At 52.9% G+C, this 16363-nt stretch overlaps 1 protein-coding gene across 1 annotated transcript in view; it reads right to left on the bottom strand.

Moving 5' to 3' along the window:
• The window catches only part of DNHD1 (dynein heavy chain domain 1), a 214348-nt gene that overhangs the window by 168791 nt on the left and 29194 nt on the right, over window positions 1-16363 (bottom strand). The window contains 3 exon segments of the mRNA XM_050924629.1: window positions 11708-11976; window positions 12197-12311; window positions 12843-12986. Coding sequence (XP_050780586.1) covers window positions 11708-11976; window positions 12197-12311; window positions 12843-12986 — 528 coding nt within the window.

Below are 16363 nucleotides of genomic sequence, written 5' to 3'. Positions count from 1 at the left end.
ATGCTCAGAATCAGGTCCCAGCCAGTGAAGAAAGAGGCAGATTTTTTATGCAGCATGGGCTGTTGTATAGGGAGCCTCCCAGGGGAAAGAAGAATTCCCAAACGGCGGCTCGCAAACAGCTTGTGGTACCGGAGACTTACCGCAATGAGTTGTTAAAGTTGGCTCATGATGGTCCATTTGCAGGACATCTGGGTATAGGCAAAACGTGTGAGAGGCTGGAGCAAAATTTCTACTGGCCTCACCTCTTTGAGATGGTGAGAGATTACTGCAGAAGCTGTGAACTGTGTCAAAAGCGTAAGGGGTTGAAGGGACCTAGCAAGGTGCCCCTCCAGCCTCTGCCCATTATAGGGGAGGCTTTTGCCAGAGTGGCTGTGGATATTGTGGGGCCATTCCCAAAATGGAAAAGAGAAGACTGAGAGGGGACATGATAGCAGTTTTCAGGTATCTAAAAAGGGTGTCATCAGGAGGAAGGAGAAAACTTGTTCACCTTAGCCTCCAATGATAGAACAAGAAGCAATGGGCTTAAACTGCAGCAAGGGAGATTTAGGTTGGACATTAGGAAAAAGTTCCTAACTGTCAGGGTAGTTAAACACTGGAATAGATTGCCTAGGGAAGTTGTGGAATCTCCATCTCTGGAGATATTTAAGAGTAGGTTAGATAAATGTCTATCAGGGATGGTCTAGACAGTATTTGGTCCTGCCATGAGGGCAGGGGACTGGACTCGATGACCTCTCGAGGTCCCTTCCAGTCCTAGAGTCTATGAGTCTATGAGTCTAAAACCTTCCAAAAATGGGAAAAAATACATCCTGGTGCTGGTAGACTTTGCTAACAGATATCCTGAGAATGTAGCCTTGGCTAACATTGAGGCAGAGACAGTGGCAGTGGCCTTGTTCTCTATTTTTAGCAGAGTGGGTTTTCCCAAGGAAATACTGTCTGACCGTGGGTCTAACTTCATGTCTGTGGTTTTCAGGCAGTTGTGGGAATTATGTGGGGTGAAGCACCTGAAAGCTGCTCCCTACCACCCCCAAACTAATGGCCTAGTGGAAAGGTTCAATGGGACCCTGAAATCTATGTTAAAAATGTACGTGGATAGACGCCAGAATGACTGGGATGTTCTACTGCCATATCTATTGTATGCGTACAGGAGTGTACCCCAAGAGTCTACAGGGTTTGCTCCCTTTGAACTGCTCTACGGAAGACAGGTCCAGGGGCCCCTAGATTTGGTTCGTGACTCATGGGAGGGTCAGGTGGAGGATACAGAGCAGCCGGTGGCTGAGTATGTGGCTCAGTTCAAGGAGAGTTTGCAGGAAATGAAGAAGTTGGTTGAGCAAAATCTGAAAGAGAGCCAAGATGCTCAGAAAGCCTGGTATGACAGGGATGCTCAGGAGAGAGCGTTTGAAATAGGGGACATGGTGTTGGTGCTGGATCCTGTCTGGAGGAACAAAATGAAGGATGTTTGGACTGGACCCATGGAGGTAGTGGAAAGAATTAATGAGGTTACCTATGATGTAAGAAAACCTCATGGCCGGGGAAGTGTGCAGACAGTGCATGTGAACAGAATGAAGGCCTACCACGCAAGGGAGGTAAATGTGAACATAATTTGTTGTGCTGAGGAAGAGGCAGGGTCCATCCCTTTGATTGACATGGTTGCTGAAAGCCAGGAGGAGATGCCTCTCGAGAGCATTGAGATGGGGGAGGGTTTAGCCCCCCCTCAAAGGGAGGAGTTGCTGATGTTGTTAAAACACCACAGACGAACATTCTCCAACAGGCCAGGGCTCACAGATAGGATGACACACTCCATTCAAACGGTGGGGCCCTGCCCAGCTCCCAGCAGAGCCTACAGGGCCAAGGGAGAGATGCAAAGGCAAATCCAGGAAGAGGTGGAAAGCATGTTGGCAATGGGGGTAATTACCCAATCCATGAGCCCCTGGGCCTCTCCTATTGTGATGGTGCCAAAAAAGGATAAGACCATGAGGTTTTGTGTGGATTACAGGAAGCTAAATGCCATCGCTCAGCCTGACCCTTACCCCACCCCCAGAATAGAGGATTTGTTAGATACGCTGGGGGGGGGGGCCAAGTTTATAAGCACCCTGGACCTAACCAGGGGGTATTGGCAAATTCCCCTAGATGCTGATGCACAAGAGAAATCCGCTTTCATAGTGGAATCAGGCCTGTATGAGTTCAAGGTGTTGCCCTTTGGGATGCGTAATTCGGGGGCTACTTTCATGAGACTTATAAACGAGATCCTACGGGGATTAGAATCTTTTGCCAGGGCCTATATAGACGACCTGGCCATCTTCAGCAGTTCGTGGCAAGATCACCTTAACCACATAGGGATTGTGCTGCACCGGCTCAGGGAGGCCAATCTAACTGTTAAGGTTTCTAAATGCAAAATGGGAGCTGCTGAGGTCACCTACCTGGGTGACAGAGTGGGCAATGGGCGACTGCGCCCTGAGCCTTCAAAGGTGGAGGCCATTAAGAAAAGACGGTTACTCACCTTTGTAACTGTTGTTCTTCGAGATGTGTTGCTCACATCCATTCCAGTTAGGTGTGCGCGCCGCGCGTGCACGTTCGTCGGAAACTTTTTTACCCTAGCAACTCCAGTGGGCCAGCAGGTCGCCCCCTGGAGTGGCGCCGCCATGGCGCTCAATATATATCCCTGCCGGCCCACCCGCTCCTCAGTTCCTTCTTGCCGGCTACTCCGACAGTGGGGAAGGAGGGCGGGTGTGGAATGGATGTGAGCAACACATCTCGAAGAACAACAGTTACAAAGGTGAGTAACCGTCTTTTCTTCTTCGAGTGATTGCTCACATCCATTCCAGTTAGGTGAATCCCAAGCCATACCTAGGCGGTGGGGTCGGAGTGAGAAGTCGCGGCATGGAGCACTGCAGATCCGAAGGCCGCGTCCTCTCTCGACTGCTGGACCAGGGCGTAGTGGGAAGCAAAGGTGTGGACCGATGACCAGGTCGCTGCCCGACAGATTTCCTGGATGGGCACATGGGCGAGGAAAGCCAGCGACGACGCCTGAGCCCTGGTAGAATGCGCAGTCACACGGCCCGTAGGGACGTGGGCCAAGTCATAGCAGGTCCTGATACAGGACGTTACCCAAGAGGATAACCTCTGGGAGGAGATAGGAAGCCCTTTCATGCGGTCCGCTACCGCCACGAAAAGCTGGGGGGATCTGCGGAAGGGCTTGGTCCTCTCCACGTAGAACGCGAGAGCCCTACGGACATCAAGCGAGTGGAGCTGCTGCTCCCTGCCTGAGGAGTGAGGTTTCGGGAAAAAAACCGGAAGGAATATCTCTTGGCTGATGTGGAAGGACGAGACTACCTTGGGAAGAAAGGCAGGGTGCGGTCTCAGCTGCACCTTATCTTTGTGGAAGACTGTATATGGGGGGTCTACCACAAGAGCCCGGAGTTCCGACACCCGCCTAGCTGAGGTGATAGCTACTAGAAAGGCAGTCTTCCAAGAGAGGTAAAGCAGGGAGCAAGTAGCTAACGGTTCAAAGGGGGGTCCCATGAGCCGGGACAACACCAGGTTAAGATCCCAGGTTGGAGCAGGGAGACGGACGTTAGGGTATAAACGTTCCAACCCCTTAAGGAATCTAGACACCGTCGGGTGAGAAAAAACAGAGCGACCATCCCCACCCGGGTGAAAGGTGGAGATAGCTGCCAGGTGGACTCGCAACGACGATATCGCCAGACCTTGCTGTTTGAGGGACCAAACGTAGTCTAAGATGTCGGCCACCGAAACTTCCATAGGGCGGAGATTTCTCTCCACGCACCAACAGCAGAAACGCTTCCACTTGGCCGAATATGTCGCTCTCGTGGAAGACTTCCTGCTGCCCAAAAGCACCTCCCTCACCGGTGTGGAGCAGCGCAGTTCAGAACCGGTCAGCCACGCAGGAGCCACGCCGCTAGGTGCAGCGACTGCAGGTCCGGGTGACAGAGGGTCCCGTGCTCCTGGGTAATCAGGTCCGGGTGAAGGGGCAGGGGAACTGGGTCGGCTATGGTCAGGTCCAGCAGCATGGGGTACCAGTGTTGCCTGGGCCATGCCGGGGCTACCATGATCACGTGAGCCCTGTCCCTGCGCACCTTCAGAAGGACCCTGTGGACCAGAGGGAACGGGGGAAACGCGTAGTACAAGTGGGTCGACCACTGAATAAGGAAGGCATCCGCTATCGACCCGGGCTCCCTGCCCTGAAAGGAGCAGAACGCTTGGCACTTCTTGTTCCCCCTGGACGCGAAGAGGTCCACCCGGGGATAACCCCACCTCCGGAAGATGGAGAGGGCGACGTCCGGGCGAAGGGACCACTCGTGCGACAGGAAGGACCTGCTCAAGCGATCCGCCAGCGTGTTCCGTACTCCGGGGAGGAAGGAAGCCGTGAGGTGAATGGAGTGGGCTACACAAAAGTCCCAGAGTCGCATCGCCTCGTGACACAGGGGGGAGGATCTGGTGCCGCCTTGCTTGTTGATATAGTACATGGTCGTCGTGTTGTCGGTGAACACCGCGACACAACGACCCTGAAGCTGATGGCAGAACGTTTGACAAGCAAGGCGGACCGCTCTCAACTCCCGCATGTTGATGTGCAACCCCACCTCCTTCTGGGACCACAGGTCCTGCGTTCTCAGGGTCCCCAGGTGGGCCCCCCAGCCTAGATCTGAGTCATCCGTTGTCAGGGACACCGAGGGCTGAGGTGGGTGGAAAGGGAGCCCCGCACATAGCACGGACTGGTCTAGCCACCAGCCGAGAGAATCTAACACCCTTTGGGGGATTGTGATCAGCATGTCTAGCGGCTGTCTTGCCGGCCGATAATGATCGATGAGCCACAACTGGAGGGGCCTCATGCGGAGCCGAGCGTAACCGGTCACAAAGGTGCAAGCCGCCATGTGGCCTAACAGGGCTAGACATGTCCGCACTGATGTCAAGGGGGCTGCCCGCAGTCGTTGAACGATCGCCGACAATGCCTGGAACCTCTGCAATGGCAGTAAGGCCCTGGCCACAGTGGCGTCCAGGACGGCCCCGATGAATTCCACCCTCTGCGTGGGAATCAGGGTGGACTTGTCCGTGTTTATCAAGAGGCCCAAAGTAGCAAACATGCCGGTGATCACGCAGACATGGCTGCAGACTTGCTGTTCCGATGTGCCCCGAATCAACCAATCGTCTAGATAAGGGAACACGTGGATACGACTGCGTCGAAGATGCGCCACAACAACTGCCATGCATTTTGTAAACACCCTCGGGGCCGTGGAAAGGCCAAATGGGAGGACTGCAAATTGGTAATGAAGGGGGCCCACCACGAAGCGAAGGAAACGTCTGTGGTGTGGCCAAATGGCAATGTGAAAATACGCGTCCTGCATGTCGAGGGCGGCGTACCAGTCTCCCGGATCCAGGGATGGGATAATGGTCCCCAGGGATACCATGCGGAACTTCAACTTCACCAGGTATTTGTTGAGCTCTCGCAGGTCGAGGATAGGCCTGAGGCCTCCCTTGGCCTTGGGGATCAGAAAATAACGGGAATAAAACCCCTTGCCTTTCTCGTTTTCCGGAACCGCCTCTATAGCTCCTTTGCTGAGGAGCGTCTGTACCTCCTGTCGAAGGAATTGCTCGTGAGAGGGGTCCCTGAAGAGGGACGAGGAAGGGGGGCGGGAAGGAGGAAATGATACAAACTGCAGGCGGTATCCCGTCTGCACCGTGCGTAAGACCCAGCGGTCCGATGTTATTCGGGTCCACGCCGGGAGGAAAAACGAAAGGCGGCTGGAAAACGGGGGGGAAGGATCCATGGGGGAAACTGTTACTGCGCCCTCGGGCGCACCTTCAAAATGAAGGCTTGGGTCCAGGCGGGGGCTTAGAGGAGCCTTGGTTCTGCCCCCCTTGGTTCCCCGAATGCCTGCGCCTTCCATTCCTGCCGCGGCGCCTGTTAAGGTCCTGCCGCTGGCGGAACTGGGAATACGGCCTGCGCTGCTGTTGTTGCTGTGGCCGGAAGGGTCTGCGTTGCGTTCCCGGTGTGTGCATCCCGAGGGACCGCATAATGACCCGATTGTCCTTCAGACTCTTGAGTCTGGGGTCTGTCTTTTCAGAAAACAGGCCCTGGCCTTCGAAAGGGAGGTCCTGGATGGTATGCTGGAGCTCCGGCGGAAGGCCAGAAACCTGCAGCCAGGAGATGCGGCGCATCGTTACTCCCGACGCGAGGGTATGGGCAGCCGAGTCTGCAGCGTCCAAAGAAGCTTGCAAGGACGTGCGTGCAACCTTCTTGCCCTCATCTAAGATGGCTGCAAATTCCTGGCGAGCATCTTGCGGCAGCAGCTCCTTAAATTTGTCTGCTGCCACCCAGGAGTTGAAGGCGTATCTGCTTAGCAGGGCTTGCTGGTTCGAAACCCTGAGCTGCAGCGCCCCAGCCGAGTATACTTTACGGCCGAGGAGGTCCATTCGCCTGGCCTCTCTGGATTTGGGGGCTGGAGCTTCCTGCCCATGACGCTCTTTGTCATTCACTGATTGTACCACCAGGGAACACGGTGTCGGGTGTATATGGAGGTACTCATAGCCTTTAGAAGGGGCCATGTACTTCCTCTCGACGCCCCTCGCCGTAGGGGGGATGGAGGCCGGAGACTGCCAGATGGTATTGGCGTTGGCCTGGATGGTCCTTATGAAGGGCAGGGCGACCCTGGTGGGAGCATCCGATGAGAGGATGGTAACGATCGGATCCTCTATTTCCGAGACCTCCTCGGCTTGTAGACTCAGATTCTGAGCTACTCGCCTGAGGAGGTCTTGGTGCGCCCTGAGATCCAGCGGGGGGGGGCTACTGGAGGAGGTACCAGCCACCGCTTCATCAGGGGAGGAAGATGAGGAGACCCCCGGCAAGAGAGTGTCTAATGGAGGGTCTCCCTCGGCCCTCGCCTCTGCCTCAGGAGCCAGAGCGGAGTCTTGCTGCTTGGACCCTTCCTCCCCATCCGGGGAGGGAGGGGGGCAAGACAATGAGGCTTCCGGCGCCCTGTGCTCCGCCGTCGCAGGCCTAGCAGGGAGCTGTTGGGGCCCCTGGGCTTGATGGTATGCCCAGGGTGTCCAAAACCCCCATTGCTGCGGGCCTTGGTCGTGTTGTGGCGGATCGTTAAATAGCGCCGCCTGCCGGTCGGTGCCCAGCGCATACCCGCTGTCCGTTTGGGAGGAGACCGACGGCTGTCTAGAAGGCCACGGCGGGGCTGACCCTGGTTGGTAAGGGTCTGCGCGGGTCGGCATGGACTAACGTCTCGGTGCCGGGGACCAGTACCGGGAGTCATATCGGTGCCGGGATCGGGACCGGGACCGGGTTCTGTCTCGGTGCCGGGATCTGGACTGGTACCGGCCGCCGCTTCGGTGCCGGGATCGGGACCGGGACCTGCCACCAGCTCGGTGCCGGGAGGTCGACCGGGACCGGGACCTGCCACCAGCACGGTGCCGGGAGGTCGACCGGTGCGGCGAGTGACGGCGGGACTGGCTCCTGGAGTCACGGTGCCGGTATCGGCGGCTGGAGTCCGACCGGGACCGCCTTGAGGTCGACCGGTGCCGCGAGTACGACCGGTACCGCCGAGGAGAGCGGTGCCGGGACTGCGAGCGGCGACGAGATCTCGATCTGCCGTGACGTCGGGACCTGGACCGTGAGCGCGAGTCCCTAGACGGTGCCGACATCATTGGCTTGCCTCTAGACGCGACCCGCACCGGAGGTACCGGGGGTGGCAGCTGAGTAGGCTCAGTTAAGGCAATGAGGTCCCGAGCCGAGGCGAAGGTCTCCGGCGTGGATGGGACCAATATCTCGACCCCAGATCTCAAGGGGGAGCTTGGCGGCACCGGACTCGACGGACCCGCCGGGCCCGGAGTCGACGGTGCCTGCGGCGCCGCGGCCGATGTTGAGGCCGGGCGCTCCAGTCGGGTCTGCCTGGCTGGAGTAGCAGACTTCGACGGTCTTGGTTCTGTCCCCGGTGCCGGAGAAGGTCGGTGCCGGGGAGTCTTTTCGGTGCCGGTGCGATCCGGTGCCGGCGCCGAGATCACGGCCTGCGAAGCCGCCGGGTCAAGTGCCGCCTCCATAAGGAGAGTCCGGAGTCTTTGATCCCTCTCCTTTTTTGTTCTTGGCTTAAAAGCCTTGCAGATGCGGCACTTGTCCGATCTGTGCGATTCCCCCAGGCACTTCAGGCACGCGTCGTGGGGGTCGCTGGTGGGCATAGGCTTCTTGCAGGCCGCACACTGCTTGAAGCCCGGCGAACCAGGCATGAGCCCGGTGCCGGGTGCCGGGAAGGGCTAAGCCCCCGGCGAACAACTATTTACAATCTATTTACAGTTAATTACTACTATCTACACTTAACAATCTAACTAACAACTATAACAATACGAGAGATAACGAGAGATAACAAGGAGAGCTAGGGACGTGGAGGACAGCTATGCCGCGCTCCACAGTTCCAACGACCGACACGGCGGTAAGAAGGAACTGAGGAGCGGGTGGGCCGGCAGGGATATATATTGAGCGCCATGGCGGCGCCACTCCAGGGGGCGACCTGCCGGCCCACTGGAGTTGCTAGGGTAAAAAAGTTTCCGACGAACGTGCACGCACGGCGCGCACACCTAACTGGAATGGATGTGAGCAATCACTCGAAGAAGAACTGGCCTATCCCAAGAACTAATAAACAGGTCCAATCGTTCATTGGTCTAGCCAATTATTACAGGAGGTTTGTTCAGGGATTCAGTGACATTGTTGCGCCCATCACAGACCTAACGAAAAAGGAAAAACCAGACCGGGTGCAATGGACGGAGGCCTGTGAGCAGGGATTTCAAAGCATAAAAAGTGCTTTGGCCAAAGAGCCTGTGTTGACCAGCCCAGATTTCAAAAAACCTCTTTTGCTGTGTACAGACAATTCCAATATTGGGCTGGGGGCAGTGCTAATGCAAGAGGGGGCAGGGGGTGTCATAAACAGATAGCTAAGGGTTAATGTCTCTTTCACCTGGAAAGAAGTAACGTGAAACACCTGACCAGAGGACGAATCAGGAAACAAGACTTTTTCAAATCTGGGTGGAGGGAAGTTTGTGTCTGAGTTCTTTGTCTTGTATCTGTCCCTCTCGGCTATGGGAAGGATTTTTCTATTTCCTGCTTTCTAATCTTCTGTTTCCAAGTTGTGAGTACAGAGATCATAAAAAAATAGGGGTTATTGTTTTTTTTCTTTTGTATTTACATGGTGTAGTTGCTGGAATGTGTTAAATTGTATTCTTTTTGAATAAGGCTGTTTATTCATATTTCTTTTAAGCAATTGACCCTGTATTTGTCACCTTAATACAGAGAGACCATTTTTATGTACTTTTTCTTTCTTTTTATATAAAGCTTTCTTTTTAAGACCTGTTGGAGTTTTTCTTTAGTGGGGAATTCCAGGGAATTGAGTCTGTGCTCACCAGGGAATTGGTGGGAGGAAGAAGTCAGGGGGAAATCTGTGTGTGTTAAATTTACTAGCCTGACTTTGCATACCCTCTGGGTGAAAAGGGAAGTACTTCTGTTTCCAGGACTGGAAATAGAGAGGGTGGAATCCCTCTGTTTAGATTCACGGAGCTTGCTTCTGTGTATCTCTCCAGGAACCCAGGGAGGAAACACCTGGAGGGGGGAAGGGAAATGGTTGATTTCCCTTTGTTGTGAGACTCAAGGGATTTGGGTCTTGAGGTCCCCAGGGAAGGTTTTTGGGGGGACCAGAGTGCCCCAAAACACTCTAATTTTTTGGGTGGTGGCAGCTTTACCAGGTCCAAGCTGGTAACTAAGCTTGGAGGTTTTCATGCTAACCCCCATATTTTGGACGCTAAGGTCCAAATCTGGGACTAGGTTATGACAGGGGGTAAGAGGCATCCCGTGGCATACTTAAGCAAAAAGTTATCCCCCACTGAGCAAAATTACGCTACCATTGAGAAGGAATGTTATGCCATTGTCTGGGCTGTCAAGCAACTTAAGCCCTATTTGTACAACCAAAAATTCACTGTGTTGAGTGATCATGCCCCTCTGGTCTGACTGCACAGGGCCAAAGGTACCAACTCCAGGTTGCTGCGCTGGAGTTGAGCCCTTCAAGAGTATGAAATGGATCTAATCCACATAAGGGGGAAGGAAAATATTGTAGCTGATGCCTTATCCCGAATGGAGGATCCTTAGGATGCAGTCAGTGATGTCTGTGTCATCCCTTCCTGCATCAATTTTGCGTTGGGGGTCTGATGTTATTGATATAAAACTGGGACCATATAGAACATGGGTTGCAACCAAGGTTCTGTAGTGGTGCCAAATCCTATGTAAAGGGGGTCATATAAGGTGTCTAAGACCAAGTTATGAGTTACTGGTTATGATTATGCTGTGTGTATGTCTGTATCATTTTGTAGTTGAAGTTATAAGTATTAGCTCTATACTGTCTGTATTTCAAACTTGTGCTGTGTTACTGGGAAAGATCCCAGACAAGTTGGTGTTAGCTCTGCGTAGCCTGCTTGATGGCCCATTAAGGACCATCAGCTACACAATTGACTCATTGAGAGGAGGCAGATACGCCTTGTAACTCAGCAGGGTGTGCAGAAACTGGCCCATGTGACTGCAGACTCCATTTTGCTGTAATTTTCCACAGTAAGAACAAAAAAGTGTTCTTACACCTGGAAGTGCCTATATAAGGCTGATGCCTCATCTCCATCTGGTCTTCAATCCTGCTTCCTACCTCTGGAGGGACTTTGCTACAAACAGAAGCTCTGCACAAAGGACTGAATGACCCATCCCAGCTGGGGATGTACTCCAGAGATTTGTGGGTAAGATCTGATGTGTATATTGACCTGGGTCTGGGGCTTGGTCCTTTGGGATCGAAACTTTTTCTTTTACTGGGGTGTTGGTTTTCATAAGCATTCATCCCCAGGACAAGTGGCACTAGTGGTAATACTGGAAGACTGGAGTGTCTAAGGAAATTGCTTGTGTGACTTGTGGTTAGCCAGTGGGGTGAAACCGAAGTCCTTTTTGTCTGGCTGGTTTGGTTTGCCTTAGAGGTGGAAAAACCCCAGCCTTGGGCTGTGACTGCAATGTTTGAGCAATTGGTCCTGAATTGGCACTCTCAGTTGGGTCCCGCCAGAACCGCTTCATCACACTGGGGCAAGCTATCGCCCAGGTAAGACAATGGCTTTGGAGAAGCCTGAGCTCTGAGAAGAGCCAGGCTGGGCCCTGGTCTGGGAGTTCCAGGAGGAAGTGGCCAGAGGGGAGTGAGCACTGGAGAAGGCCCCAGTGGGCAGGGGATAAATAGGAGGGAGAGCCAGAGGGGAGTTCAGGAGGTGAGATCATTGTACTGGGTACTGCAGCGATGCTCAGAGGCCCCACTCAGGATCAGGCCCCGTTACACTGGGTGCGTCACCGACTCCAAGGGAGAGACGGCCCCCCCAGAGCTCAGTGTCTTTAGGGCTCAGTGCACACAGCGTGAGCCGGGATATGCTCAGTCGGCTGCAGCTGGAAGTGCCAAAGCTGCAGGGGTTAATCAGCTCTTAGCAGTGGAGAAGCAGGGAGGCGCTGTGGGATGCAGTGAAGAGGGATGTTGGTGACATGATTGGAAGTGTCCAAGATGTGGATGGGGCAGCAGCGTGCAGGCAGCCCTGGGCCCAGGACCATAAGGCTGGGCCAAGAGCTCTGGTGAAAGGCCAGCTCTTAGAGACATTGCGAAGGGAAAAGAGGCTAGGCAGGCCCCTCACTCACCGCCAGCAAAGCCCGCTGGCTGGCCAGGGCCTCCTGGATACTGCTGTCCGAACGCAGGTCCTGCTCCAGTTGCTCCCTCGACGGCACTGGGTACTGGCTCCTCAGCCGGTGCCCACTCACCTCCAGGCCCCCGATGACCTTCTGATCCAGATGGTGCACCAGCTGTGGCTCCTGGCCACAAAGCACCTCAGCAGGCAGACTCTGGAGCAGCTCATTGGGGGACTCGGGGGCCAGGGCCTCAGGGCCTCCTTTATCTGCTTCTCGAAGGGCTGCACAGGAGAAATACAGAGACAGTGAGGGCTCAACCAAAAATCTCAACAGGGACGATGGGGGGTGCACACTTCCCTCCCTGGCACCTGGGTGTAGTGGGCAGAAGCAGGGCCTCTGCCCCATCTGCTCTGTGCCTCACCCTGCGAGGCCCTGTGGCAGTGTTCCATCTGGCCAGGAAGCAGCAGATGGCGATGGGCCCTGCATGAGGAAGTCACCTACCACTTGGCTGGGGATTGCACAGCACCACTGCCAAGTCCTGACTTCTGAGAGTCTCTGTCTCTCCAGGACTCTGCTCAGGTTGGGTCACTGGCTTCTCCTTCCTGGTGCGGGTTACCTGCAGGGACAGGAGAGGAACTGGGAGATCCCCACTGGCTGCAGAAAGGTGCTTGGCAGAGTCTCCTTCACCTTCTGCAACCCTCCACTCCTCACAACAGGGATTTGTGGGCCAGGCCCACATTATAACATTGACAACACTTGGTTCCCCAACCTGCAGCAGGAGCACCCAGCTCAACCTCCCAGCAAGAGCCGCCAGCCCTTACCACTCCTCCATAGCAAGAGCACGCGTTCCCCACCCCCTGCCTCTACGCCAGACCATCCACACAGCTGAAGCACTGACTTGACCCAGAGATCTTGCTGGGAGCTGGCTCCTCCCACTACCTACCCACACTGCGGTGAAGGCACCTAAGCCCCAGGCATGTGCCTGGCCTTCAGCAATGGCAGTACAGCAGGAAAAGCCTGGCACAGGGGATGGACAGCCATCCGGCCCTCAGATGTGCTCTTTGGATGCAGGCAGACTCCCTACTCCCATTGGTGTCCGCATAGCTGGGGAGGGGTGACTGCCAAGCTGGGAGTTAGAGATACCAACCTGCAGTACAGACTCCACCACGGCCTCCAGGGCCCCCAGCAAGCTGGTTTCCAGCACCTGACTGGAGGGAAAGGGGACCAGTTGGCTGTCAGCGTCAAAGACCAGGTGCACTCGGAGGACAGCCTTCCGCATGGTACCATTGGCCTGCAGAGGAGAGAATCAGAACAGGGTCAGTCCTAACCACACACTGCGGGCTCCACATGCCCTGGGTACCCTGGGCTCTGGGTGGGTGAGGTGATGGCTCTGGCGGGGTCCTAGCCACATGCTCTAGGCTGTAACATCTATTTCCAGGGTAAATGAACAAAGAAGAGGCCTAAAAGGCCTTTCAAGAAGATGCCTTTTCAAACACAATTTACTGTGTAGCTGGCTCTGGTGTGACTGAGGCTGATGATGCTCGGGACACCAGGACTGGACACAATTCAAGAAGGACATTGATAAAGTGGAGAGGGTCAGAGAAGAGTTAGGGAGAGACTCCAGGAATTCAATCTGCGTAGCTTACCAAAGAGAAAGTTCAGGAATGACTGACCACTGTCTAAGTACTGACATGGGGAACAAATGTTTAACAATGAGCTCTGCATGGATCGTGATGGGTTCTCCATCAGTAGCAGTTTTTATTTCAAGATGGGATCTTTGTCTAACAGCTCTGCTTTAGGGATTATCTGGAGGAAGTTCTCTGGCTTCTGTTCTGCAGGAGGTCAGGCTAGATGATCTCAGTGGTCCCTTCTGGTTTGAGACCTCTATGAATCTGTGACCATAGACTCATGGACACTACAAATTCTATAGCGTGCTAAAGGACAACAACACTCCACTCACAAGACAAAGAGCTTATGAATGGGTGAATCATGATCAGTGTATGCTAGCCTGGACCATCAACATGCTGGCCCCCAGTGGCCCCTTCCTCCCCAGCGCCCATGCAGACCTCCTAGTTTTCTGACACCCTCCACCAGAGGAAGAAAGAAGGGCAGAAATTCAAGAGCCAACAGCAGAATCAAAGGCTGATAAAGACAAAAAATGAAACATGAGGATTTCTTCCAAGCTCATGCTGAGGCTTAAGTACAGGCCAAGAGAGCCTTCCTATGAGCCTCCAATGAAGCCGACAGACCCTGCCCCAAGGAGCTATCTAGTGTGGTAAACTGCTTCAGCAATCCTGGGTGCCTACAACCTGCATCAGAGCTGAGCACTCAGCACTGCAAAGAACTATCATCCTACTGTGCTGAAAAGATCATGCAGATTCAGGAAGCCTTCTCAAAAAGCCTGGCTCTGTCCCATACACCAACTCACAGCCCACCTGTATTCCTGGAGTTTGGTACATCACTCCTCAAGACAGGCTAGACTCCCCAAAACAAGATTAATGATAAGCACCAGTTTGTAAAGTGTACAGATAAAGATGTTGCTGTCATGGAAACAGAGCAAGAAACATGGCATTAGACAGAGGGAGGTGGAAAGATTGGGGGGCCTTATGTCTCACCAAGGCACAAGAGCATCCACTAAAATAATATGTGGAAGCAAGAAATTGCATTATTATGGAAGAAGTCAGTTTGGGATACATATGCGGGAGGTCTTGTGCAGCCAGCAGTAAAACATCATTGCAGTTTCTAAACATTACAGCTGATAATTTTCTAACACAAAAGGTATTGCACACAATATGAGGTCATTTTTTCTGGACCTTGTTATGACTGATAAAGATGCCTTAATCACTGGATTGGAAGTTGGGAGTCGTCTAGGATCACAAGACTTAATTCAGTGTAGCCATAAGGTTATTTGATAGCATCCTCAAAAGCTTCTAGAAAGAATTGCACCGTGCCAGGGTACATTTGCCAAGCAAGCAGAGGGATTTATCCCTGGGTTTTTTGAAAAGAACTGTGTACTTTGTGTTTACATAAGAACATAGGAATGGCCCTACTGGGTCAGATCAAAGGTCCATCTAGCCCAGTATCCTGTCTTCTGACAGCGGCCAGTGCCAGGTGTCCCAGAGGGAATGAACAGAACAGGTAATCATTAAGTGAGCCACTCGCTGTCGCTCATTCCCAGCTTCTGGCAAACAGAGGCTAGGGACACCATCCCTGCCCATGCTGGCTAATAGCCATTGATGGACCTGTGCTCCATGAACTTATCTAGTTCTTTTTCGACCCCTGTTATAGTCTTGGTCTTGTTTAGCTTAATTTGCTCAAGTTCCTGTGATGCACATACTTGGCAAAGGCTTTCTCGGTTTCATCACTTTCACATGCAGAGTTCACCAAATCATCTACAACAACTATATGTACTTTACTGGTAGGAAACAGTCATTGTTAAAACAAAATCAGGCAACCCCTCCACAAAATTGATGAAAGGGTATTTACAAAATAGTTCTTTATACACCAGCAACTGTAACACCACACAGTATTCTCAGGCATAACGGATAACATTTGCTTGATATTATCAACACATTTTTAATAAGTTAACTTTTCCCACAGTTGCTAGGATCTACAAGAATTACAGAAAGTGTGTTCCCATTGCGTATCCATTTTCAAAAGCCGTAGGGTAGGGTTTAAATCTCTCTCTGATGACTCTCTTGTTGTAAATGACTTGCTGCATTTTCTTATGGATCTTTGTTTCTGTTTGCCACTGATTTTTGTTCCTTGCAACAGAGGACTGCTGCACATCTATCTTTTGTTGGGGTGTTCTCAGCCAGGTCTGTGCTCTAGTCCAGGACTAGATCTTTCAAACCGCCAAAGTTGATCTTTTCACAGTTTGCCATGTTAAGGGTAATCCCTTTGACTTTTATGCATGTCTTCCCTTCCGGCAGCTTGTATTAATACATTTCTGAAACTGCTGACACGAACTCTGTGATGGCTTTGCCTGCCAGGATCTTACTCATGAGGTACCCTAAATAATCCCCTGGGAGTGGGGTTCCAGTCTCCTTCCCTTTTCACAAATATCACCGAGTCTGTGTCATGATACAGGCACTGCTCTTGCAAATTCTCTCACAGGTTGTATAGTTCAAAGCAGGCGTAAGTGGTGGTGAAACAAGCTATGACAATGTTTGTATTGCCAGAGACTGTGTAGCAATCTTTTGGATATTTCCAAGACAAGCAAGCTGTTTCATTGTTGATAAACTCACAGGATGCAACCTTATAATTGGGGGAAAGTAGGTACTGAAAGAGTTCATCAGGATGTCTCAAAACGCTGGTAGTGGGTAGGTTTGTTCTTTGGCCAGATTTGCCTCACAGAGAATTTTAAAACAGTTTGGTAATTTGGCACTGTAGCAAGGCACCTCTTTTCTCTTGCCAGCCTTAGCATTTCTTCCCTCTGGCGATGGTGGACCTGGGGTAATCAGGGTTTGTCTTCCCCCTCCGGTGCTCCTTTGGTTGTGTCTTCAGGGTAGGCCTGAGGGTAAGCCTAAGGTGCTCCTTCCCCACTCATAATGGGCCACTCTCTTACCACTTCAAAAGTTATTTTTCCTTCCTTGGTATCTTATCTTGTTAGACTGACCTCACACTTGGCAAAGCAACCCCCATCCTTTCACGTATTTATACTTGCTC

The sequence above is a fragment of the Gopherus flavomarginatus genome, chromosome 1 (genome assembly GCF_025201925.1).
Source record: "Gopherus flavomarginatus isolate rGopFla2 chromosome 1, rGopFla2.mat.asm, whole genome shotgun sequence".
NCBI classification, from domain to species: domain Eukaryota; kingdom Metazoa; phylum Chordata; order Testudines; family Testudinidae; genus Gopherus; species Gopherus flavomarginatus.
Note: the sequence above shows the minus strand (reverse complement) of the source record. Positions and strands in the feature narration are given on the sequence as shown.